General features: G+C 31.6%; 1 protein-coding gene across 1 annotated transcript in view; it reads left to right on the top strand.

Annotated features, from left to right (window-relative positions):
- Window positions 1–1091: 1091 nt before the first annotated feature.
- Window positions 1092–21396, top strand: part of LOC139524799 (folylpolyglutamate synthase, mitochondrial-like) — a 28035-nt gene continuing 7730 nt past the window's right edge. Inside the window, exons 1-10 of the mRNA XM_071319884.1 lie at window positions 1092–1292; window positions 9612–9743; window positions 10918–11036; window positions 11687–11801; window positions 12818–13060; window positions 13724–13801; window positions 14746–15004; window positions 19257–19352; window positions 20123–20220; window positions 20834–20886. Of these exons, the coding sequence (XP_071175985.1) occupies window positions 1224–1292; window positions 9612–9743; window positions 10918–11036; window positions 11687–11801; window positions 12818–13060; window positions 13724–13801; window positions 14746–15004; window positions 19257–19352; window positions 20123–20220; window positions 20834–20886 (1262 nt within the window). The 5' untranslated portion in view covers window positions 1092–1223. The remainder of the gene's footprint in view (window positions 1293–9611; window positions 9744–10917; window positions 11037–11686; window positions 11802–12817; window positions 13061–13723; window positions 13802–14745; window positions 15005–19256; window positions 19353–20122; window positions 20221–20833; window positions 20887–21396) is intronic.

Below are 21396 nucleotides of genomic sequence, written 5' to 3'. Positions count from 1 at the left end.
TAGAATAGAGACGAGGACCGGAGACAAGACGCAACCTTTTTTAAGCCAACTTCTTGATTAAATAAACCTGTTTAGCAATTCCCATACAAATTGTGTTTGATACATTACTGTAAAGTGATTTGAGCAGTTTTCAACACCTCGAAGGTCGGTTTTCCATTAACAGAACAACAGGCCAATATTCCAGACTCTATCGAACGTTTTTCCATGATGGATCAAGAAAAGCATGAAATGTTTTATATTTTTTTAGCTTCGAATAGAACAAATACCTTGTAGAGTAAAAAACACATCTGAAATGCCGCCTCAACCTCGCCTGAAATATTATTTACTTCTTGGTAGTTCATAATAGATTCTTCCATATTTTTTTAATTTACCTTGTATATACACATTAGATGACAAAGTTATCGCCCTATAATTATCAAGAGCATAGACCCACCATCCTAGTATGGGTTTCATGATGCCATTTTGCCAATCCGTACGTACAGCTTTGTGTTCAGTAATAATAGTGAAGAGACAAACAATTTAATCCATAAGTGCATCGCCACCAAACTATAATAAAAATCATTGGGAATCTTATCGATATACCACTAGATTTCCTCGACTGAAGGTTTCATATAATTTTATCTATTTGATCTCGTTTTTTTTACTGAGATATGCGATTCGGGAAAAACTTCATTTTTTTTTCTATACTCCAAAGAAATTCCTTAGCTTTATTTTGCATATTACGTTTTTAAAAAAGAATTTCTGCCGAAAGAGCTAAAATGTTGACTCTAAGCAGCATTTATGTCTTTTTCGTGAATTCTTTGAACATGTTGAAGACGGTTACTATCTTTTCTGATTATAATTAAAAATCAAAGCTCTTTGTCCAACAGTCTACGATAGTTATTAGATTTGTTTGCATTTTCTAAGGTGATATGGATACTAGGTAAATTAATTTCTTAAAACACTGCAAGAAAAGATTTATTCTATTGGTGCAGTGGTTATGCCATAAAGTGCATTGAAATGAACCTTGGTATAGCATACATCAAATTTCCTCATGCAATGTTATCACACACTATATATTGGTAACGAACTTACTATACCGGATGCAGATTTTTCCAGGTGTGAATTTACCTGAGACCAAGGTATTGCCGAATTGACTACAACCGCTATAAAATTTCAGATATTTTTATAAATTATGTATATAATTATATGCTAGTAGACATCACTTTAAGAAGCAATCAGAAATGTCGCCCTTAGTTAAGACATGGTCTAGAGAATTGACAAAGAAAATAGATGTAAACAAAAAATATGAGGTAAATATATATGTTTATTTATAGATTGATCTGTGTATTCAGTTATCGCGTTGGAAAAATAGTTTTTCAGGAGATTCATCCATGACCAAGTCACGTGCACAAAAAGCAAAATACACAACAAAAAATTGATATCAATAAAATCCACACACATCATTAATGTTTTGCTCAAAAGTGGGAAAATATTTTTACGAAATTCGATCAAGCTCCACAGAAAATTAATAAATGATAATTTTCTATCGAAAAAAATGACTTTTACGAAATTTGATCAAGCTCCCCAGAAAATTAACTATAAATGATTATTTTCTGTCGAAAAAAATAACCCGTTTGTGTGATGATATATCATAAATCATTATAAAAACAGGAAAATGTACAACAGTGGGTCTTTATAAATACGAAAGTTGTGTTCTTCTTGTACTTCTCAATTGTCCAAATTTAGAAATTATGTATTACACGTCAAATAGTATTTATACAAAATGAGTTTTAAAAAAAATGCAAACAATTTTCGATATTTCAATTGACAATTATATATGTTTTAAAGTATTTATTAAAATATAAATTAATGCAATTCGCTTTATACATGTATTGAGCCTTTACCGATTGTTATAGTTACTTATTATTTTAAAAACTGTAATGGATAAAGAATTTTTATAAAGAAAAACTGGTCAACAAAATTTCAATAGTGTTTTGGGCACAACACAAAGAAGACGAAGAGAAAGTTTAAGTAAAAATAATCAGCAAGACACGGTCGACAAATATACAAAGTTACAGTACAAGTGTCTTCTATCGCACAAAGGAAATTAGGGCTCGTAATAGAAATTTGTAATGAATATATCAATAACTTCGCCCCAGTAAAGACGACTATAAAAAAAGAAATGGTATGATTGTCAATGCGACAACTCCACAGTAGACCAAATGACACAAAAATTAACAACTGGTCCGAGAACACAATTATTTCGTAGTGCATTTCTTTTAGAACATAAATGAAAATAAAAAAAAATCCCACCTGCGCTTTCTCAAAGAAATTTTTACAGTGTGTTGTACTACTTTTGGGACAAATTATATCAATATTATAGAAAACTTCATCGGCTCTAACTCAAAATATGGACAATTCTATGTTCACTGTGTATCATCGCCACCGGAAATTGGGTACTAACGAAGCGGAGAGAAATAGAAAAAAAAGTAAACAAGTTAAGAATTCATCCAATTTAAAGCATTTCTACTCATTTGATGAGGATGCCGCTTAAGAATTGATTTTCTGATATATAATTCTTTAAATTATTAAGCCGATAAGTACAAAATTAATACAAGATTTTGTGTAATACTCCAAAACTTGCCACTTAGTACCGGAAAATTTCGAGGTCGATCGTCTTCTGTCGCCCCATTCTGAAGATATTGAACTGTTTTTCATTATTTTTCCAAACACGTTTTTAGATTATTATAGTGTGGCATCATATTTACTGAAATTTGTTGTCAAAAAGATGTATTTTAAAGAATATAGACCATAAGAAATAAAGTCTAGTGTACGGCAACTTGCTCGTGTTGACAAATTTACTGTATGGCAACTTGTTTTCAACTGTATGGCAACTTGCTAATTATAGAATAGTTATTTACCGTCCTTTCAAAGAAAATGAAGTATTAAGTTCAAATATTTAAGGGGGGTGGGGTACCCTTTTATGTTCAACTGTTTTTGTCCTTTTCAAGGTTTTAATTTGTTTTAAATTGTTATTTCACTGATAAATTTAAAAAACTGTTAACTGTTTTTAACCCACTGTTTGTAATCTGTTTTGTTAAAATTTGCAATGTTGTTAACTGTTTATTTGTTAACTGTTATTTACAAGAATCACATTAAAATTTGCTGTCCATCTCTGTTGCTTTCACAAAGGAGTGACAAACAGCATATATGTAACTGTACATATCTTTAAAAAATATTTGAGTATAGTAAATCCTTGATAAAATTGAGAATGGAAATGAGGAAAATGTCAGATAAACAGAAGCCCGACCAAATATATAGAAGAAACAACCCAACGCAACGAGAAAATTATGCACTAGGGTGTGGTGTTAATTCACAGATAGGACAAAAAACACTCATAATTTTTAAACACCCTCTTTCCCTTCCTTCCTAATAAATAAGGCTTACTATTTGAGTTATGCATGTGTATATTTATGGAAAGAGAATCGTCCATAAATTTGATTTCCAATAGTAATAATGGTGAAATATAATCTTTTTTTTTTTGTGTAACCATGGCAACAACCAGCATTTATTTGATACCAAATATTGCAAAATAGGGGGTTGAACATGTCACAAAGATCTCAAAAATTTGGTCCGAAGGAAAATTTCAATCAATAAGAGTGATACCTTAAAAATAGTTTCCTGAAACCATAGACATATATCTATCAAAAGGTAAAAAAAAATCATATGCATTTCTGCTGTTTTTTCCATAAAATTGAATTGAAAAGATCGAGCGTCGAATCTTTGTTGAAAAACAATACAAAATTTCTAAATCTATGGCGGTACGGATAGGAACGTATGGACGTTCAAACTGAAAAATGGCTTATAAAACATGCTAAAAACAATCTAAATGTTCATATAAACCCACTAGGAAGGATATACTATTATCCAAATATCCAAAATCAATTCAATTGTACAAAAACTTTCATATTTAGAAAATTCACCATGGCTATAATGCGAAACTAAACTTGTACTTGTGTATTGATATACCTGAAGCTGTCTCCTAAGTGAGCAATCATTTAACTACAAAAAGGGGGTAGAAGTTCAATGTTTGTTCTTGAAACATATAAATGAACCAAAATTTAAAAAATGAAATAAATACAAGACTATATACAAATGTAGCAAAGGTTACGGACATGCAGGTGCAACAAATGCGGCAGTGTTAAACATGTTTAGGGATATATCATGCCCCTCTTTATACGTCTAACCAATGTAGTTATATCTGGCTTCTATTTGTAATGTATCCAAAACGTTAAAAGGAAAGGCCACTTCTTATCCAGCTGAAACCCTGGTCAGTCCTATGATGAAAATAATTGAGATGTATATGAAATGTTTGATAAGTTATATTGACCCAGAGTACCTGGACGGAATTGTGAAAAATAAAGTACCTTTTCAATTTGCAATTCGTAAAATAACTGAACAGTACGTGTGGCCTGGTAGAAGAGGCCGAAAAATGAGGACTTGGTTCTCAAATTGATGTCAAATTGCTAGTCTAAGACTTCAGAAATGTAAAGATGGAGATTTTTATTTCAGCTCACAGTTCTTAATTAGGACTTGGAGATGTAATTCCTTTTAATAAAATCATGTAAGCAATGAGTCGTATGAAAAACCCTGACTGAGATGTAACCATAATTTATAAGAGCCCCGCCCTATAGTATTCACTCATTCTGTGTGTTTTACTTTCCTACGTCATGACGATAACCCAAGTTGCTACGACTGATTGACATAAAACATTTACTCAACAATATACATAACCAGAAGAAGCCTCCCTTTTGCTTTTTGAAGCATTTTCGATTATTCATGACATAGTCCTTTTTCTTGGAGTCAATCACTCCGTCTGTTTTTCCATCCGTTCAATTGTCTGTCCATGTGTCAATAAAAAAATATGGTACTTGCGTGTGTCTTCTGAAAATTAGTCAGCTTTATATAAGATTCCTTATGGAGCTTGGCATTTCTGCGACTTTGTACAGTGGTTTTCAAACTTTTGTATACATTGAAAATATATGCACTTCCCCTTTTCATTGCTTTTGAGTTCGTTTGGAAAAAGAAAATTAAAGTTGCTGTTAACTCTTATCAGCATTTAAAATTTGTTGTTAACAGTTTTTGCCAAAATCGAGGTGTTGTTAACATGTTAACGGACCCCTCCCCCCCACCCATCTAATTATGCATTTTATCAAATGCATTAGATAGAAATACCGTTTGCTTCACAGCATTTAAGATGTATACAAATTATATATTTTCAAAAAGAAACAGACAAGAAAATTAATTCGAAATGCAATTCACGATTTTTTCTCCTTACTTTCGATGAAAACAAAGTATTTTCTTAATTTTGTCTGTCCGAATTTTCGATCCTGTGGTTCGGTGATTTTCGTTGCTTCGTCTCTATCTTATTTGTTGTTTTCATAAATTGTTTCAGTGTTACACTGTATATAAGTAAGGCCGTTAGTTTTCTTGTTGAGTCCTTCCACATTTTTCTGTCAGTGCTTTTTATAGCCGACTACAAGCTGAGACTACAAGCTGAGACTACTATAACTGTTATAGTAGTCTCAGCTATATAAGGTACGAGTTTTCGTAGGAGTTTTCGTTGTTGAAGGCCGTACGATAGCATATACTTTATTTTATCCTGATGGATAGTTATCTTATTTGCTATCATACCAAATCTCCACTGTTTTTTTAAAGCTAGCACCAACAAACGATGAATGGACGGTTTATTTTATTGAATTTACACTAAAACAAAAAGACAACAGTCGCTAGTAGTATAACGATATATAAATGTATTTAGGATAATATGGTTGAAAAAACCTTTTTGTACAAAATCGAAAAGCGGTACGCAACAGAGGCCTTCTGAACTGAATTAACGGCATGTATTTAATAATATTTGATAAGTTAGACATTTTGTATATTTATAAGCCTGTAAAGCTTTGATATCAACAAAATATCGTCACTTGATTTTATCTAAACAGTGATTAATTTCCTCTTTAAAATATGATATATTGCAAGACGCCGTACACACAAAAGTTGTTATTTTGCAATTCGCCGTACAACGTCCTGCAATTCGCCGTACAACAAACAAACAATGTTTTTGTCCATATTCTTTGAAAAACATGTTTTTGACAACAAATTTCAGTAAATATAATGCCACACTATAATAATCTAAAAATGTGTCTAGAAAAATAATGAAAAACAGTTCAATATCTTGAGAATGGAGCGACAGAGGACGATCGACCTCGAAATTTTCCGGTACTAAGTGGCAAGTTTTGGGGTATTACACAAAATCTTGAATTAATTTTGTTCTTATCGGCCTAATAATTTAAAGAATTATATATCAGAAAATCATTTCTTAAGCGGCACCCTCATCAAATGAGTGGAAATGCTTTAAATTGGATGAAGTCTTAACTTGTTTACTTTTTTTTTCTATTTCTCTCCGCTTCGTTAGTACCCAATTTCCGGTGGCGATGATACACAGTGATGTTTAGGGCGTCTTGAAATCTTTTGACAGCTTCCGAAGTGCTAATTTTTAACCTTTTTCAGCTGGACCAAATCACTACTTTCCTTTAAAATTCTGGACCCAAATTTTTTTCAGTGTAATTTCACCCCCCCCCCCCCCCCCCCCCCCCCCCCCTTCTTGCAATTTGAGGCATTAAACATGGAGAAATAAATTTGGAAGGGGTATAAAAATTAATGGCAAGTAACCCACTGTCAACACTAGGGACTATATTTGTGAACAAGGGACGGCAATCAAGGGAACTATACTGAACGGCCTACAACAACGAGCAAGGTCCATACCGAAAAGCCAGTTATAAAAGGCCCCGAAATGTAAAGCAATTAAGGAAGTTCGCTACTCAGTTTCAAAATAAATAACTTTCCATAACATTAGTATATATTGATAGCGGATTAATTATAAGGGGCGCCGAATGGGACTATTGTAGTTTTGTACAAAATTCAATTCTGTCATATAAACAAAATCATTTTTGTCTTACAAAACTATGTGATACAGACTTGTTTTATGAGAACTTCAATTTTGTGATGACAAAATTCATTTTTGTAGACAAAATTCATTTTTTTTATGACACAAAATTCACTTTTCTGTTAAATTTTCACTTCTGTTTAACAAAACTCAATTTTTTCTACACAAAAATAAACACAAAATTGAACTTTCAATTGTATGAATTTTGTCTACAAAAATGAATTTTGTTATTTGTGGGTCAAAAAAATGAATTTTGTCATTATAAAATTCAATTTTGTGTCACAAAAGTCAATTTTGTCAACACAAAAATAAACATGATATTGAATTTTGTCATGAAAAAAATGAATTTTGTCATTACAAAGTGAAGACAAAATTGACTTTTGTGACACAAAATTGACTTTTGTGACAAAAATGACTTTTGTGACACAAAATTGACCTATGTGTTATATTTTCACTTCTGTTTAACAAAACTCAATTTTGTCTACACAAAAATAAACACAAAATTGAATTTGTGACAAAATCTCAGTTTTGTATGCAAATTAGTTGACAGAATCCAAACTAAACTAATTTGCATACAAAATTGACTTTTGTCGCCCAATTTTCAAATTCGGTAACAAAAGTAAAGTCTGTGTTACAAAAAAGAATTTTGTCCACTGAAAGATAATTTTGTATGACAAAATTTAAATTTGTAGTATACTTCAAATTTTGTTAAACTGAACTCATTTTTGTTGAACAAAACTCACTTTTTTCCGTACAAAATTGAATTTCGAGTACAAAACCACAAGAGTCCCATTCGGCGCCCCGTAAATTAAGGAAGCAAAAAAGCAAAAAAAAATTATAGAGGTCAATGTGCTTGTATTCGATATGTTAGCCATTGAGATTTTGGTGGGAAAATGTTCCCTCTTGATTTTTCATAGCTTTATCATTGACAAAATAAAGTTCTCAAAAACTATTATAAAATAGATAAGATTTTATAAGACTTTAACAAATGGCTTATAATTATACATGTAAAAGATTTATAAAGAGAAAAATGGGGGTCAATTGACAATTTTTTTGATGGCATTCAAATGGATAAAACTCAGAAGGATTTCGTAAATCTGACAAACATTCCAAAACATGACAAGCGAAAATACTTAAAACGAGAAAACAAACGGCTTTTATACTCATACCGTCGCTCCACTGAGTGACAGGTAAAGATGACAACAGCCACAGCTTACATACTTGTACCGGAAGCATTTCATGGCTTATGTTCTATCGTATCACCTCATGGTATGCTAAATGAATCTTATCGAACCTATAACACAGCAGAAAAACTTAACATCAACTTCCCAATATAATATTAGTTATATAGTGTGCTAGTGACCTAATACGGTATATATGGGGTCAGTAAATTCCATATGGGGTGAGAGCGAAGCTCGAATCCCCATATGGAATTTACTGACCCCATATATACCGTATTACGTCACTAGCACACTATGTAACGAATTTATCTTACCGACTATCTTAACGTGTGAAATTAAGACTAGTGATTCTCAAAATGAGCAAGTCTTCAATACTGTTAGCACTAAGAAAATACTTCCATTGATCCTACAAAAACAGATGCCAACAATAACGACTTGTAAGGTTTAAATGTGTTTTATGAATTTGTTTCAATCTTTATCATCAATTTCTTCGTCTGTTGGAACTTTTAAGATTTTTTCTCAGTACCGTTTTGTTTTTTATAAAGGGACATACCACCATGACTAACCGTGTGTGAAATAAGCCCCGCCCCCTTCTTACCTAATAAGGAATATAAAGGGACGTAACTCCACTACTAACCGTGTATGAGATAAGCCCCGCCTCCCTACTAACCTAATATCAAATATACACGGTTTGCACGCGGACGCTTTTAACCAATCATATTCCTGGAAATGTATAGGAGGTAAGATAATGCTTATTACCACAACAATATACGATTGAATCTGTCGTATATGATATACACCTATATTGGAATATCTTAAAGAAAACAAAAGAAAAGAAAAGATTTTTATTTTAAAAAAATAATAATATAACAAACCGTTAATCGATTGACATAACAAATTAACCAAATTTTAGAACCTAAGTTAACAGATGAACGGTACTCCGGTCAGCTACAGTACTACATGTATAACAAACAAGAATACGTATCAATTTTTAAATAAATTTAAAAGCAATTACTCACTGAAATTGCTCAAATCGCTACGTATACAAAGGTATCATTATAGATAAACCTTACACAGAATGTACACCTCAGACACGCAGGTGGACAATTTATAATCAGAATAAGAGCTGTTATATCAATAAAATTGAAGACTGTTCGTATTATACCCGTGCATGAAAGAGGCTCTATCTCGTGACATAAATACATGTTTGCCTTGTATAGAACCAATGCAATGTTCTGTTCATTCTATAAAATTTGTGAAACACTGATCTTCTTGAGAGTCGCGTAAGGTCAAATTCATCTTATTTTCATTATATTTTACGTTTTGCTGACAATTTAAGTGCAGTTTTGTGAAAGCGGTTGTGGTAATAGAAATGATAACTTATTTTATTTTCCTTGCAACTGTACATTATATCTTCTGATTTATTTGATTTTTTTTGGTAGGAATGCGTTCAGACTTTAAATTCATTGCAGAGCAATGAACAGATTCTAGAAAAGATCCACCAAGCACGTGATAAAAATGCACCTATGTATGTGTCAAACATTATTAAATGGGCATCCAGAGTAGGAATAGCCGTACGTAGATTTAGAATTAGTTATCTATACTTTTACACAACAACAAAAATTAATACTATAATAGGAAATCTGGCATTAGAAATCAGTAGATATAGGAAGATGTGGTGTGAGTGCCAATGAGACAACTCTCCATACAAATAACAAACAATAAAGATATAAACATGTGAAAGCTCTCTCACTGTTTTTAAAAATGTCAAAATGATTTGAAAAGGGCAATATGTTATTCTCGAAAAAATCATGCATTTTCAAAACATACTTTTTCAGATGACATCAACCAATGTTTATTACATTTCTGGGTAAACATGCATATTGTACCGATTATCAATACAAGTCGAAAGATGCATTAAAAAAAAAAGTTTTTTTTCTATTCACTGATATATTTCGCAAAATAAATATGCCTCAACTCATATTAACTGGGATCAATAGATATGGTTAACTAATTTGTTTGACAAAAGACAATATAACATTGAGAATGGAAATGGGCAATATACCAGAGAGACAATAACCCGACCAAAGAGACAACAACCCGACCAAAGAGCAGATAACAACCCGACCAAAGAGCAGACAACAGCAGAAGGCCACCAATTAGGTGTTCAACGTAGCGAGAAAATCCCGCACCCGGAGGTGGTCCTCATTTGGACCCTTTATAAGAATGTATACTAGTAAAGTGAAATTGGACGTCACACTAAACTCCAAAACAAATAAATGAACTTAAATTAAAAAGCATACAAGACTAACAAAGGTAAGCTGAGGCTCCTGATTTGGGACAGTCGGAAACATGCGGCGTGGTTAAACAGGTTTTGTGACCCTGTTGATTAAAATATTTATGATAATTATGATCATTCGTTATATGTTTGATCTGCCAAATGAAGGTTTCCATTAATATGACAAAATTAGCTTCGTCTTAATGACACACATTTTCTGAAATACCCTCCCTAGTAACGATAACATTCTTGTAAGATGCCCACATGATCAACGCGATCAATTTTTGTTGATAACTCCAAAATGATGATTTTGTGGAATAAATCCCAAGATAGACAAGTTTAGATATCTAAAGACACATGATTTTCTATAGATGGCTATATTACGGGGTCATAAAAAGAGACAGCCCTGCCCCTCCCCCGAACCCCCTGGCCCAAAAAAAAGGACATCAGTTTTTTTTTTTTAATTTCAGTTGGATGATATAGATACATTAAAGGTTATACATGTAAGTGGAACTAAAGGTAAAGGGTCAACATGTGCATACTGCGAGAGCATTCTTCGACATCAGGGGTTCAAAACAGGATTTTACAGGTACATAATTTTATTTTATTTATAATTTGATAACATTAGATTGTTCCTTTAGTGAGAGAAAATAATATTATAAATAAGGATAAACTTCAGTGTCCTTTTAATTTTAAGGGCACCATGTGAGCTTATGCCATTACTTGGCGTCCGTCGTCTTCTTCGTCTGTCGTCGTCGTCGTCTGTCGTCTTCGTGGTCATATTAAACTAATTCAATAACTTTCTCCTCTGAAACACATGTACCTGTGGACAGGATACCCTTTGGGTGACCCTGAGTGGGAGTACCCCGAATTACCCCCATATAGTTTAATTTTGATTTATTTTTTTATTAAACTTTTACTCTCTCTCGCGTCCTATCTGACTTATTTTTTTATCTAACCCCACTTTTGTGATATCATAACTTAATCCCAGCCCTACACCTTAAAATAATTCGCTAGGCGGGTTATTTAGAGTGTGCACCACTTTTTTTATGTTATTTCTTCATAGACAATAAAATATACCAGTCATTCCTTAAACATCATGAAAAAGATTTTAGTGAGCAGTCTGTTTCTTTAAAATGCATATCGACTTGAATGATTTTAAAAACTATGTTTGCAGGTACATTAATCTCATATAACTACACCCTATTTGATTGAAGTCTTGAAATAAACATTTTTCAGTTCTCCTCATCTTGTCGAAGTAAGAGAGCGAATTCGAGTAAATGGACAGCCACTGTCTCGTGACAAATTTGTCTCTTATTTCTGGGATGTGTTTAACAAGCTAGAAGCTACAAAGGTTTGTATAAACACATCACACTTTTAAAGAGTAAAGTCTTGCCTCAAATATGTGTCAAACTGAATGGCCCTTTGTTTATCAAAATCGGTTTAGTTTGTATAATGTGACTACACGAAAGTCATATGTGTAGTTTTTGGTTCACATTTCTTTCGTAACTACAAAATGACAGAAAGTTTGGCAGTGTGACAAATTGTTTATCACTTGTTCTTCCGATTTTCACTCTAGTATTTCAAAAGTATTTTAAAAAGTACAGTTATTGATGTTATGAGGAAGAACTGTCTTTGTTGACTTTTCCTTCTGTTTACATAATGTACATAAGTGAATTCAAAAGGAACCTGAAGTGACCTTTTGTTCTTTTGTAATTTGTATTTTTAATCCTTTCTTGTTTTTACTCATTCTTGAATTAGTTTCATTAAAAATGGAATCCAGAGGTATTGTTATTCCTCTTAATTATTTTATGCATATACAATTTTAAGGCGGAGGTGCGTTGAGAGTTACCCTCGACTTTAATGTTGCTTTTTCATTTATCAGTTGGTGATTTGTGATCTTACAAAGATTTATATTTTTATTAAATAATTGTTTCTCCAATAGCGCTTTGCATCCATGACAGCTGTTCGGGGAAATTGTATAATTTTTAATGTAAACTTTGTTGTACGAACGTACATGACTTTTAGAACGCACCTACGCATGTGAGATTTCCGCGGGGTTTTGGTGAATGTAAACAGAAAGATACGAGGACCGAGAATACTGAACACAGAGAAAACGTTATTTAAATGGTAACTCGAAATGATAGTTTTAAACATATACTCAAATTTAAATACGTCGGATATCTTTTTTAAAGACAGTTCTTGTTTTTATATAGTAATATATAAAAATTTATTTTGCATGTAAATTGAAGCTATGAAGACTCTTGTGTAACCAATTACCAGTAATAAGTTATTAATTTTAAAATAATAGATAACATTTAGTATAACACTACCAATATGCTCTCTAGTTTTTTTTGTTTTTCTTTACAGGAACAAAATAATGGTTCTATGCCAGCATACTTTGCTTTCCTTACCCTAATGGCTTACTACACTTTTCTGCACGAAGAGACAGATGTAGCTATCATAGAAGTTGGTATCGGAGGCCAGTATGATTATACTAATATGGTGAGGACACCAGTAGTTTGTGGAGTTACTTCCCTTGGAATTGATCATGTTTCTAATTTGGGGAACACTATTGAGAAGATTGCATGGCATAAAGCTGGTATTTTCAAAGTAAGTTCTGTTTAAAAAATTTCTAGATTTAAAAAATATTTTTGAAACATCTTTCTTTTTTATTCGAAACATTGTTCACTTTATCATTAATTATTTGCTCAATAAGCAGCAAAATCGGAATATCATACCATTACTGTTTTTTGATGAAGTAAACATGTAGTTTTATTGACATATTTTTGTCTATCGGAACATGCAACAAACTGTAGCAGGAACAACTCTGCTGGAGATTCGGAGATGCGGACCACAGCTAATTCTAGTTTGTAAACTGATGTGTACGGAAACGACAGATGCCAAATGTGAAAGCGCTATAATATATCTAAGTAAATGAAACGCGTCGCCAGTAAACTTAATTTGCGACCATCAAATCCCCAATTGATGCCGTCGGAGCTTAAAATACAATACAGTTAACTCCTAAATCCATCTCATATAATACAATTTTAAGTATAACGCAGAGTATGAAATTCATAAAATTGTTAAAAGTAAGCAGCGTAGTTTCTCATCTAATTTTAAGTATTAACCAAGATTACTAGTTCTTTAATATTTTGTAAACATTGTGTCGGATAACAAAGGTCACACACACTGTATACAATTCGATAGTAAAATACATATATAATGAATAATATACATCATTGGGGTTTATTCTTAATGTTTACTTCACTGTAGTATGGTGTCCCAGCATACACATCCCCACAGTGTCCTGAAGCACTTAAAGTTCTGTATGAAAGAGCAAAGGAAAAGGAGGTTAGTATTTTTTGATGTTAAATGGTCTAAAGAAAAAAATATTTTGTAAAAAGTTTGCATGAATAGTAATGAAGCTGGTAACAAGCAGTTAATATCATGTATACTGACGTATTTAAGGTACCATTTTAGGTGTCTCCCTCAATGTATTACATATGGATGCTGATTGGGAAACAACAGAGTTAACTATTGCAAAAGGTTTACATTCTATCATGTATACATTGTGTACAAGATGTAAGTTTGTACAAATTATAATTTGTACAGGGTTTTTGTACAAGTTATAAGTTTTTTGACACATACCTTCTTGCACCAGGTGATACAGGTTTATCTTCTTAAATGTACCAGGTTAATGTTTTAAATTCCAATTTATATATTTCAACCTAACATTTGGTGCTATTCTCCTTGTCCTCAAACTGGAAAAGAAGATACAAAAATGGTTTGAATTCTAATTTTATTTTTCTCCTTATACCATACTTTTCCGGAATTATAGGACATGCAATAATAATAACTACTATGGCAGCACAGATGTTCTTGATCTTTCTTTGTTAATGTATGTTGTGGGTTATTTACATTCTCCACTACATTTTGTTTTATGTGTAATTGTAACATTAGAAGACTTGTGTACCATTAAAGAGGTTAGGAATTGGGGTTAATCTGCAGAAGAATTACAGTTATATATTTTGATTTAAAAAATGTTAACGGAAAACATTCTTATTACAAAGTTTGATTCTAACGATTGCTCAAAATATGACGAATGACAATTAAGATATTAAGCATAATCTGCCGCTAAAAGTAACTTAAAGCGTTAATCCAATGTTCACAAAAATGCATTTCTACCTGAATAAATTTGTTGATACTGCCATACGTATATTAAGGTACAGTCATAGTAAATTCTCAGAAAAAACACCGAGCAAAAGATTTGAAACGCAGCAACTTTAATTTTGCAGTGCCATCTTCAAGTTGTTCCGGAGTTTAATTCCTACCACAGACCAGGTGAGAGGTTTAAGCTGGGTATAGCAGGAAAAATGCAGAAAGTCAATGCTTCACTGGCATTACAGCTGACAAGGACGTGGATGGAAACTCAGAAAGTCAATGCTTCACTGGCATTACAGCTGACAAGGACGTGGATGGAAACTCAGAAAGTCAATGCTTCACTGGCATTACAGCTGACAAGGACGTGGATGGAAACTCAGGGAGCTATACAAGGTGATAATAAATCGTTAGTGAAGTTACCTTAGTGAGTTTTACTTATATCGCGTAATTGCGCATACATTAAGACAACAGTTGTATACCGCTGTTCAAAAATAATAAATCGATTGAAAGAAAACAAGACAGTTGTAGTAAAAAAAAACTTTTTGCATGAAAAGTTTATATAATAATTATATATGTATAGGTACCTGTTTTGAAATGAGAACGGCCAGCCTATGATGTTATCTGTGAGTGATAATTTGACGAATTTGACTATTCTTTTGTCAGCTCTTCAACTTGAAATAAAATTTAGATTCTCAAATATTTTTTGCCTCAAGCCTCATCGAAGAAACATATAATCATCTGGTGCAGTAAAAATTAAAATTGTTAACGTTTATGTATATAAATGTATGTTATGATAACATATGTTTATAGATCAAATATAGACAAAGAGTCACCGACCACCGATTAAATCACGAATCATGTAGCGCATTAATTGGTGCTGTTTGTTCATGAGTTGCATTCATTTTTTTGCATTACTTTCTATACTTGGATTTAGCCATATATTTCTATTACATTGACTATTAATTTTTAATAACATTAAATTTGAAATCAACTCATCATAGTTACCAGGATAAGAGTTTAAAAATAAAGTTCTCCATTTGTTTTTTTTGTTTTTTTAAACCTATACATTATCTTTTTTTTATTATTTTTATTCAACAACAAATTGCACTTTCCGCTGTTAACAATATACCTCACCAGTCCAGCATACCAGTGAAGAGTCCCTGTTTGTTAATACCAGAAATCCAGGGTTTTTTTCTGGTAAGCATCAATATATTAAATCAACATTAGTATTATAATCTAACAGCTAAGTTATAAAATAATCAGCAATGAAATAATAAACAAGTAAATATCAGCGAGATTTATTTGTTTACCTATACATATAAATAGGAAAAAATACTATTTGGATATCATCTAGCAATATAAATGATTTTTGAGTATAGTTTCCGGAAACTTTCCATATTTTCTCCGTTAACGTGTGCATTGTTTTTCTATCGAATAACTTCCTGGTTTGAAACAAAATTGTCACACCGGTTTATGCGACTTTAAAAATAGAACAAACAGATGTGATATAGCATTATAACAGGTATGTCTAAATCAAAATTTATCAATAGTGTAAAGAAGATCAAGAGTAAGACTGGTTTCTTTTTCAAATCTTCTTTTTGTAACGGTAAATTGATATAAATAGCCTCGATATTAATCTTAACATGTGGCGGTGAACAGTAAAATTTATATTACTTCATCAGTTCCTGATGTGTAATTTTAAAAATTTATATCTTTAATTAAGTTCTTTCATTTATTTTTGCTAGATCATATATTTCTCAAACAAACAAAAAATTATTTCAACAATTTGAAAGCTTTTTCTAGGAAACAATTACAATGTGTAGTCTTACATTTTGCCTGTAATTTGTAACTATACATAAATTCTGCTTTAAATACAGCATAAACATTTATAGCTTCTGTTTTCTGTTCAGACATGTAGTAAGCTTTATATATACAAAACATTATTAATGTAATCAAATAATTTATTTCATAATATTGTTCATCATTAATTTTATAACCAAATACTAGATTTTTCAATGTTAGAATATTATTATCAATATTCAGTTTTCCAAAAAGATTTTTAATTTTACTAAAGAAGTCATCAAGAAAATGACATTTCAGAAACATGTGATCATAATATTCAGTGGTATTGCAAAAATTACAATTTGAAGTATTGCAGATATTCCACTGTTTTAATAAAGTTTTACAAGGTAGAATAAAGTGTAACAATTTCCAACGAAACACTTTATACTTATTTTCTTTCAAATAATGGTGAACAAATTTCAATATATTACAGACTGAACTCTTAATATACTCAATTTACATATATGATTTTGCTATTTATCCAGTTTTGAAATATAAGGCTTTTTTTTTAATCTTGATAAATTGATTTCCCCAGATTACTTGTTGTCGAATAGTTCTAAAGTTTTCTGGTTGCTCTATTTTTTTGTTTTTTACCCATGCTTTTAATATATTCAAATAAAATTCTGGCAGCTTATTTAAACCAGGAATTGAGTTAATACCATCAATGTTCATATGAAAGATAAGGAAATTCTTGCCAAATTTATTAAAATAAAATAAAGTTCTCCATTTGTAGCTGAAAGGCCAAGTGAGCTTTTCTCATCACTTGGCGTCCGGCGTCCGTCGTCTTCCGTCGTCGTCGTCGTCCTGCGTTAACTTTTACAAAAATCTTCTCCTCTGAAACTACTGGGCCAAATTTAACTAAACTTGGCCATAATTATCATTGGGGTATCTAGTTTAAAAAATGTGTCCGGTGACCCGGCCAACAAACCAAGATGGCCGCCATGGCTAAAAATAGAACATAGGGGTAAAATACAGTTTTTGGCTTATAACTCAAAAACCAAAGCATTTAGAGCAAACCTGACAAGGTAATGTTGTTCATCAGGTCACGATCTATCTGCCCTGGAATTTACAGATGAATCGGATAATCGGTTGTTGGGTTGCTGCCCCTGAAATGGTAATTTTAAGGAAATTTTGCTGTTTTTGGTTATTATCTTGAATATTATTATAGATAGAGATAAACTGTAAACAGGAATAATATTCAGCAAAGTAAGATCTACAAATTAGTCAGCATTACCAAAATTGTCAGTTGACCACTTTAGGAGTTATTGCCCTTTATGGTCAATTTTTAACCAATTTTTCGTAAATCTTAATCTTTTAGAAAATCTTCTCCTCTGAAACTACTGGGCCAAATTTAACCAAACTTAGCCATAATCATCATTTGGGTATATAGTTAAACAAATGTGTCCGGTAACTCGGCAAACAAACCCAGATGGCCGCCATGGCTAAAAATAGAACATGGGGGTAAAATGCAGTTTTTGGCTTATAACTCAAAAACCAAAGCATTTAGAGCAAGTCTGACAGGGAGTAAAATTGTTGATCAGGTCACGATCTATCTGCCCTGGAATTTTCAGATGAATCGGATAATCGGTTGTTGGGTTGCTGCCCCTGAAATGGTAATTTTGAGGAAATTTTGTTGTTTTTTTGTTATTATTTTGAATATTATTATAGATAGAGATAAACTGTAAACAGCAAAGTAAGAACTAAAAATAAGCCAGTATGACCAAAATAGTCAATTGACCCCCTATGGAGTTATTGCCCTTCATAGTCAATTTTTAACAATTTTCTTAAAATTTGAAGATTTTCAATAACATTTTCCACAGAAAGTACTGTTATAGATAGAGATAATTGTAAGCAGCAAGAATGTTTAGTAAAGTAAGATCTACAAACGCATCACCATCACCAAAACACAATTTTGTCATGAATCCATCTGTGTCCATTGTTTAATATTCCCATAGACCAAGGTGAGCGACCCAGGCTCTTTAGAGCCTCTAGTTGTCTATGCATTCCGAATTTATTATCATAAAAAGTCGCTGGGAATGTCTTCGCAACACTTATTGTTGTATAAACGAGAGAAGAGCGAAACTATCAGAATGATTTAGTTCATTTGTGAATTTATTGCTTTTTGATATACTGGGAAAGTCCGAAATTTTCTTTTTAACCAATTTGATTAAAGGCAATAACGTACACGACACCTGTACAGTTAAATGGTATATCTGTTATCATTAGGGCTGATCTATATATCTGAAATATTGTTTTATCCATTAAGCTCTGAACATTGCTTGCATCATCATGGAAACCATTATGATTTGTTTTGCCCATCCTTTATGTTATCAGATTTACATTGAGGCACGATTTCTTCATTTTTTTTACATAAATAAGGCCGTTTGTTTGCTCGTTTGAATTTTTTTCCATAGTCTTATCGGGGCCTTTTATAGCTGACTATGCGGTATGGGCTTTGTTCATTGTTGAAGGCCGTACGGTGACCTATAGTTTTTAATATCTGTGTCATTTTGGTCTTTTGTGGATAGTTGTCTCATTGGCAATCATACCACATCTTCTTTTTTATAATACCTTATATTGACAGCTATGATATATTTAATGTGCAAGTTTTCAACATACAAAAGAACTACAGATACATTGTTTCGTCAATTTTTGTGCATATATTAATACATGTAATTCGAAATGAAAATGAATTACATAGACTAATTATTTTAGCAAATGTATGTGATATCAATAGACAAAAACAGAATAATACTTGATTATGAATTGTTATTTTAGTCTTATACTGTATAAATAATTTTAGAGGAAACATTGAATGGTGCAAATGCAGAACCTGTTAAAGGACATGTTAATATAGAAGCAGCAAAGTCTTTCCCTTTGATGCAATCTGTGATAGATGGTCAGTTACTACAATTAACTTCACAATTTGACCATAGATATTTTAAAATTGAGGCACTGTGGGTTATTGCTGGGGTTTTTTTTTGTTGCCTGCACTGATTATGAGCCTATCAATACTGAGGTTTTGAGCTAAACCTTAACGTTGACAAGGTGCATTCGACATAGATCTTTATTTCATATGATTGACAGCTTCCTGACGACAAGTGATTGTTTTTTCTACGGGTAATTTTACATCTTTGATTAATTGGATGTCATATACATTTTATATATAATCTTTTATTGCATACAAGATGTATTTTCTACCTATCATCTTTATCATGATCGAAATAACATTCTACAAATATTCATAAATAAACACCGGTATGCTCAAATATTTTTCTCCCTTATTTTCTGAAACAGTTTTAAAAATTGATATATCATTTTTTTGTAATATAGTGAGTTTGCTATCGATTGAAACAGCTCCCATCTTGAAAATAATATTTGCAATGATCAGTTTATATTCAATTAAACAGACTATTTACACAGATATACTGTTGATCAACTATTTTTCTTTAACAAAAACACGTGTTTAGAAAAACCGCTGCAAATACACCAGAATAGACTAAACGCTAAAAAATATTCCGTAAAAAAACTCTAAATTTCGAGAGACGAAATTATTCAATTCTAAATGAATAAGATTTTATTAAAAGTAAAAGAAAATAGAAATCTTTCTGAATGAGGACTTGCAATAACGAAATAGTACTTGTAATTTCGTCTTCTTTGTAATTTAAGGTTTAGTCCAATGTAAATGGCTTTGTAGAAATCAGACCATTAAGAAAAACAAGTTAACATACTATCTAGATGGTGCACATACCCTGGAAAGTATTCAGGTACGACATTATCAGAATTCTAATGATTGACCAAACAACAGTAAAACAAAAATGCAAAACTCTAAAGTCAAATACAAAAAGGGGAAGTACAAATTTGCAAAATCAAACTCTATCAATCAACAGAACATTTGAAAATTAACTGTCATATTCATGACTTGGAGGAGGCATTTGCCGAAAAAAAATGGTGGATTAATTCATCTTGCGTTTTAAATCTCTTACTATCCTATCTAAAAGACGGGGTTTAATTGGAAAGAAAGATTTCAAATCAACCATGAGCTATATCTTTTTGATCCTTTTCTCTTATTAATTAACTCATCATAGATACCAGGATTAAAAATTATATTAGCTTATTGTAATAGGCTTTCGTTTTTCAAATTTGCCTAGAGTACCAATGAGGAGAAATTTGTTGTTGGATTGGTGTTTTTTGTGCAGTTAAATTGGTACTGTTAGTATTAACGATTCACAAACAAACTGGCTAGAATATATCTAGTTAAAAATCATTTCTAGCGTATAATCATAAATACTTCATTTTTAGTTCATATAAAGCTGTACGGAAAGCTTTTTTCTGTAATTATCAATGTGGTTAGATATCTTGACAATCGTTATATTGCAGCAGTGTGTTGATTGGTTCCACAAACATTCCAAAAGAGAAGCAAACAGTATCAGGTAATACGATTCCTTAATTTATTGACACTCAGTGTTTTTTGTTTGTTTTTGTTTTTTTAAATTCATTTATTTCCATCAATTGCTTGTTACATTGTCTTCAACAAGTCCAATCTCCTTGTGAAGAATACATATAAATTTCAATTCTATTATATTAATAAATAAAACATCAATCTAATAAATGTTTCTTAACATTTAACTAAAAATTTATCTTCTTTTAATTTCTTTGAATAATACATTCGTTTTATAAATTCTCTAATGAATAGACAAAAACATCAAGTCTTCATTTTCTGATCAGATACATAGTAGGATTCATAAATTGAAAACCCAATAATAGTAATAAGAAAGTTAAAGCCAAAGTAATATTTATCAGATATTTTATAGCCAAAAACAATATCTTTCAATGTGAAATCTTTTTCTATATTTCAATAAATTATGAATATCGTGTAAAAAGAACATAACATAAAGTAATGTTGATAATCTTCTTCAGTAAAGCATTTGTTACATAAATCA

Source organism: Mytilus edulis, chromosome 5 (genome assembly GCF_963676685.1).
Source record: "Mytilus edulis chromosome 5, xbMytEdul2.2, whole genome shotgun sequence".
Lineage (NCBI taxonomy): Eukaryota > Metazoa > Mollusca > Bivalvia > Mytilida > Mytilidae > Mytilus > Mytilus edulis.
This window is presented reverse-complemented; position numbering and strand designations above follow the sequence as displayed.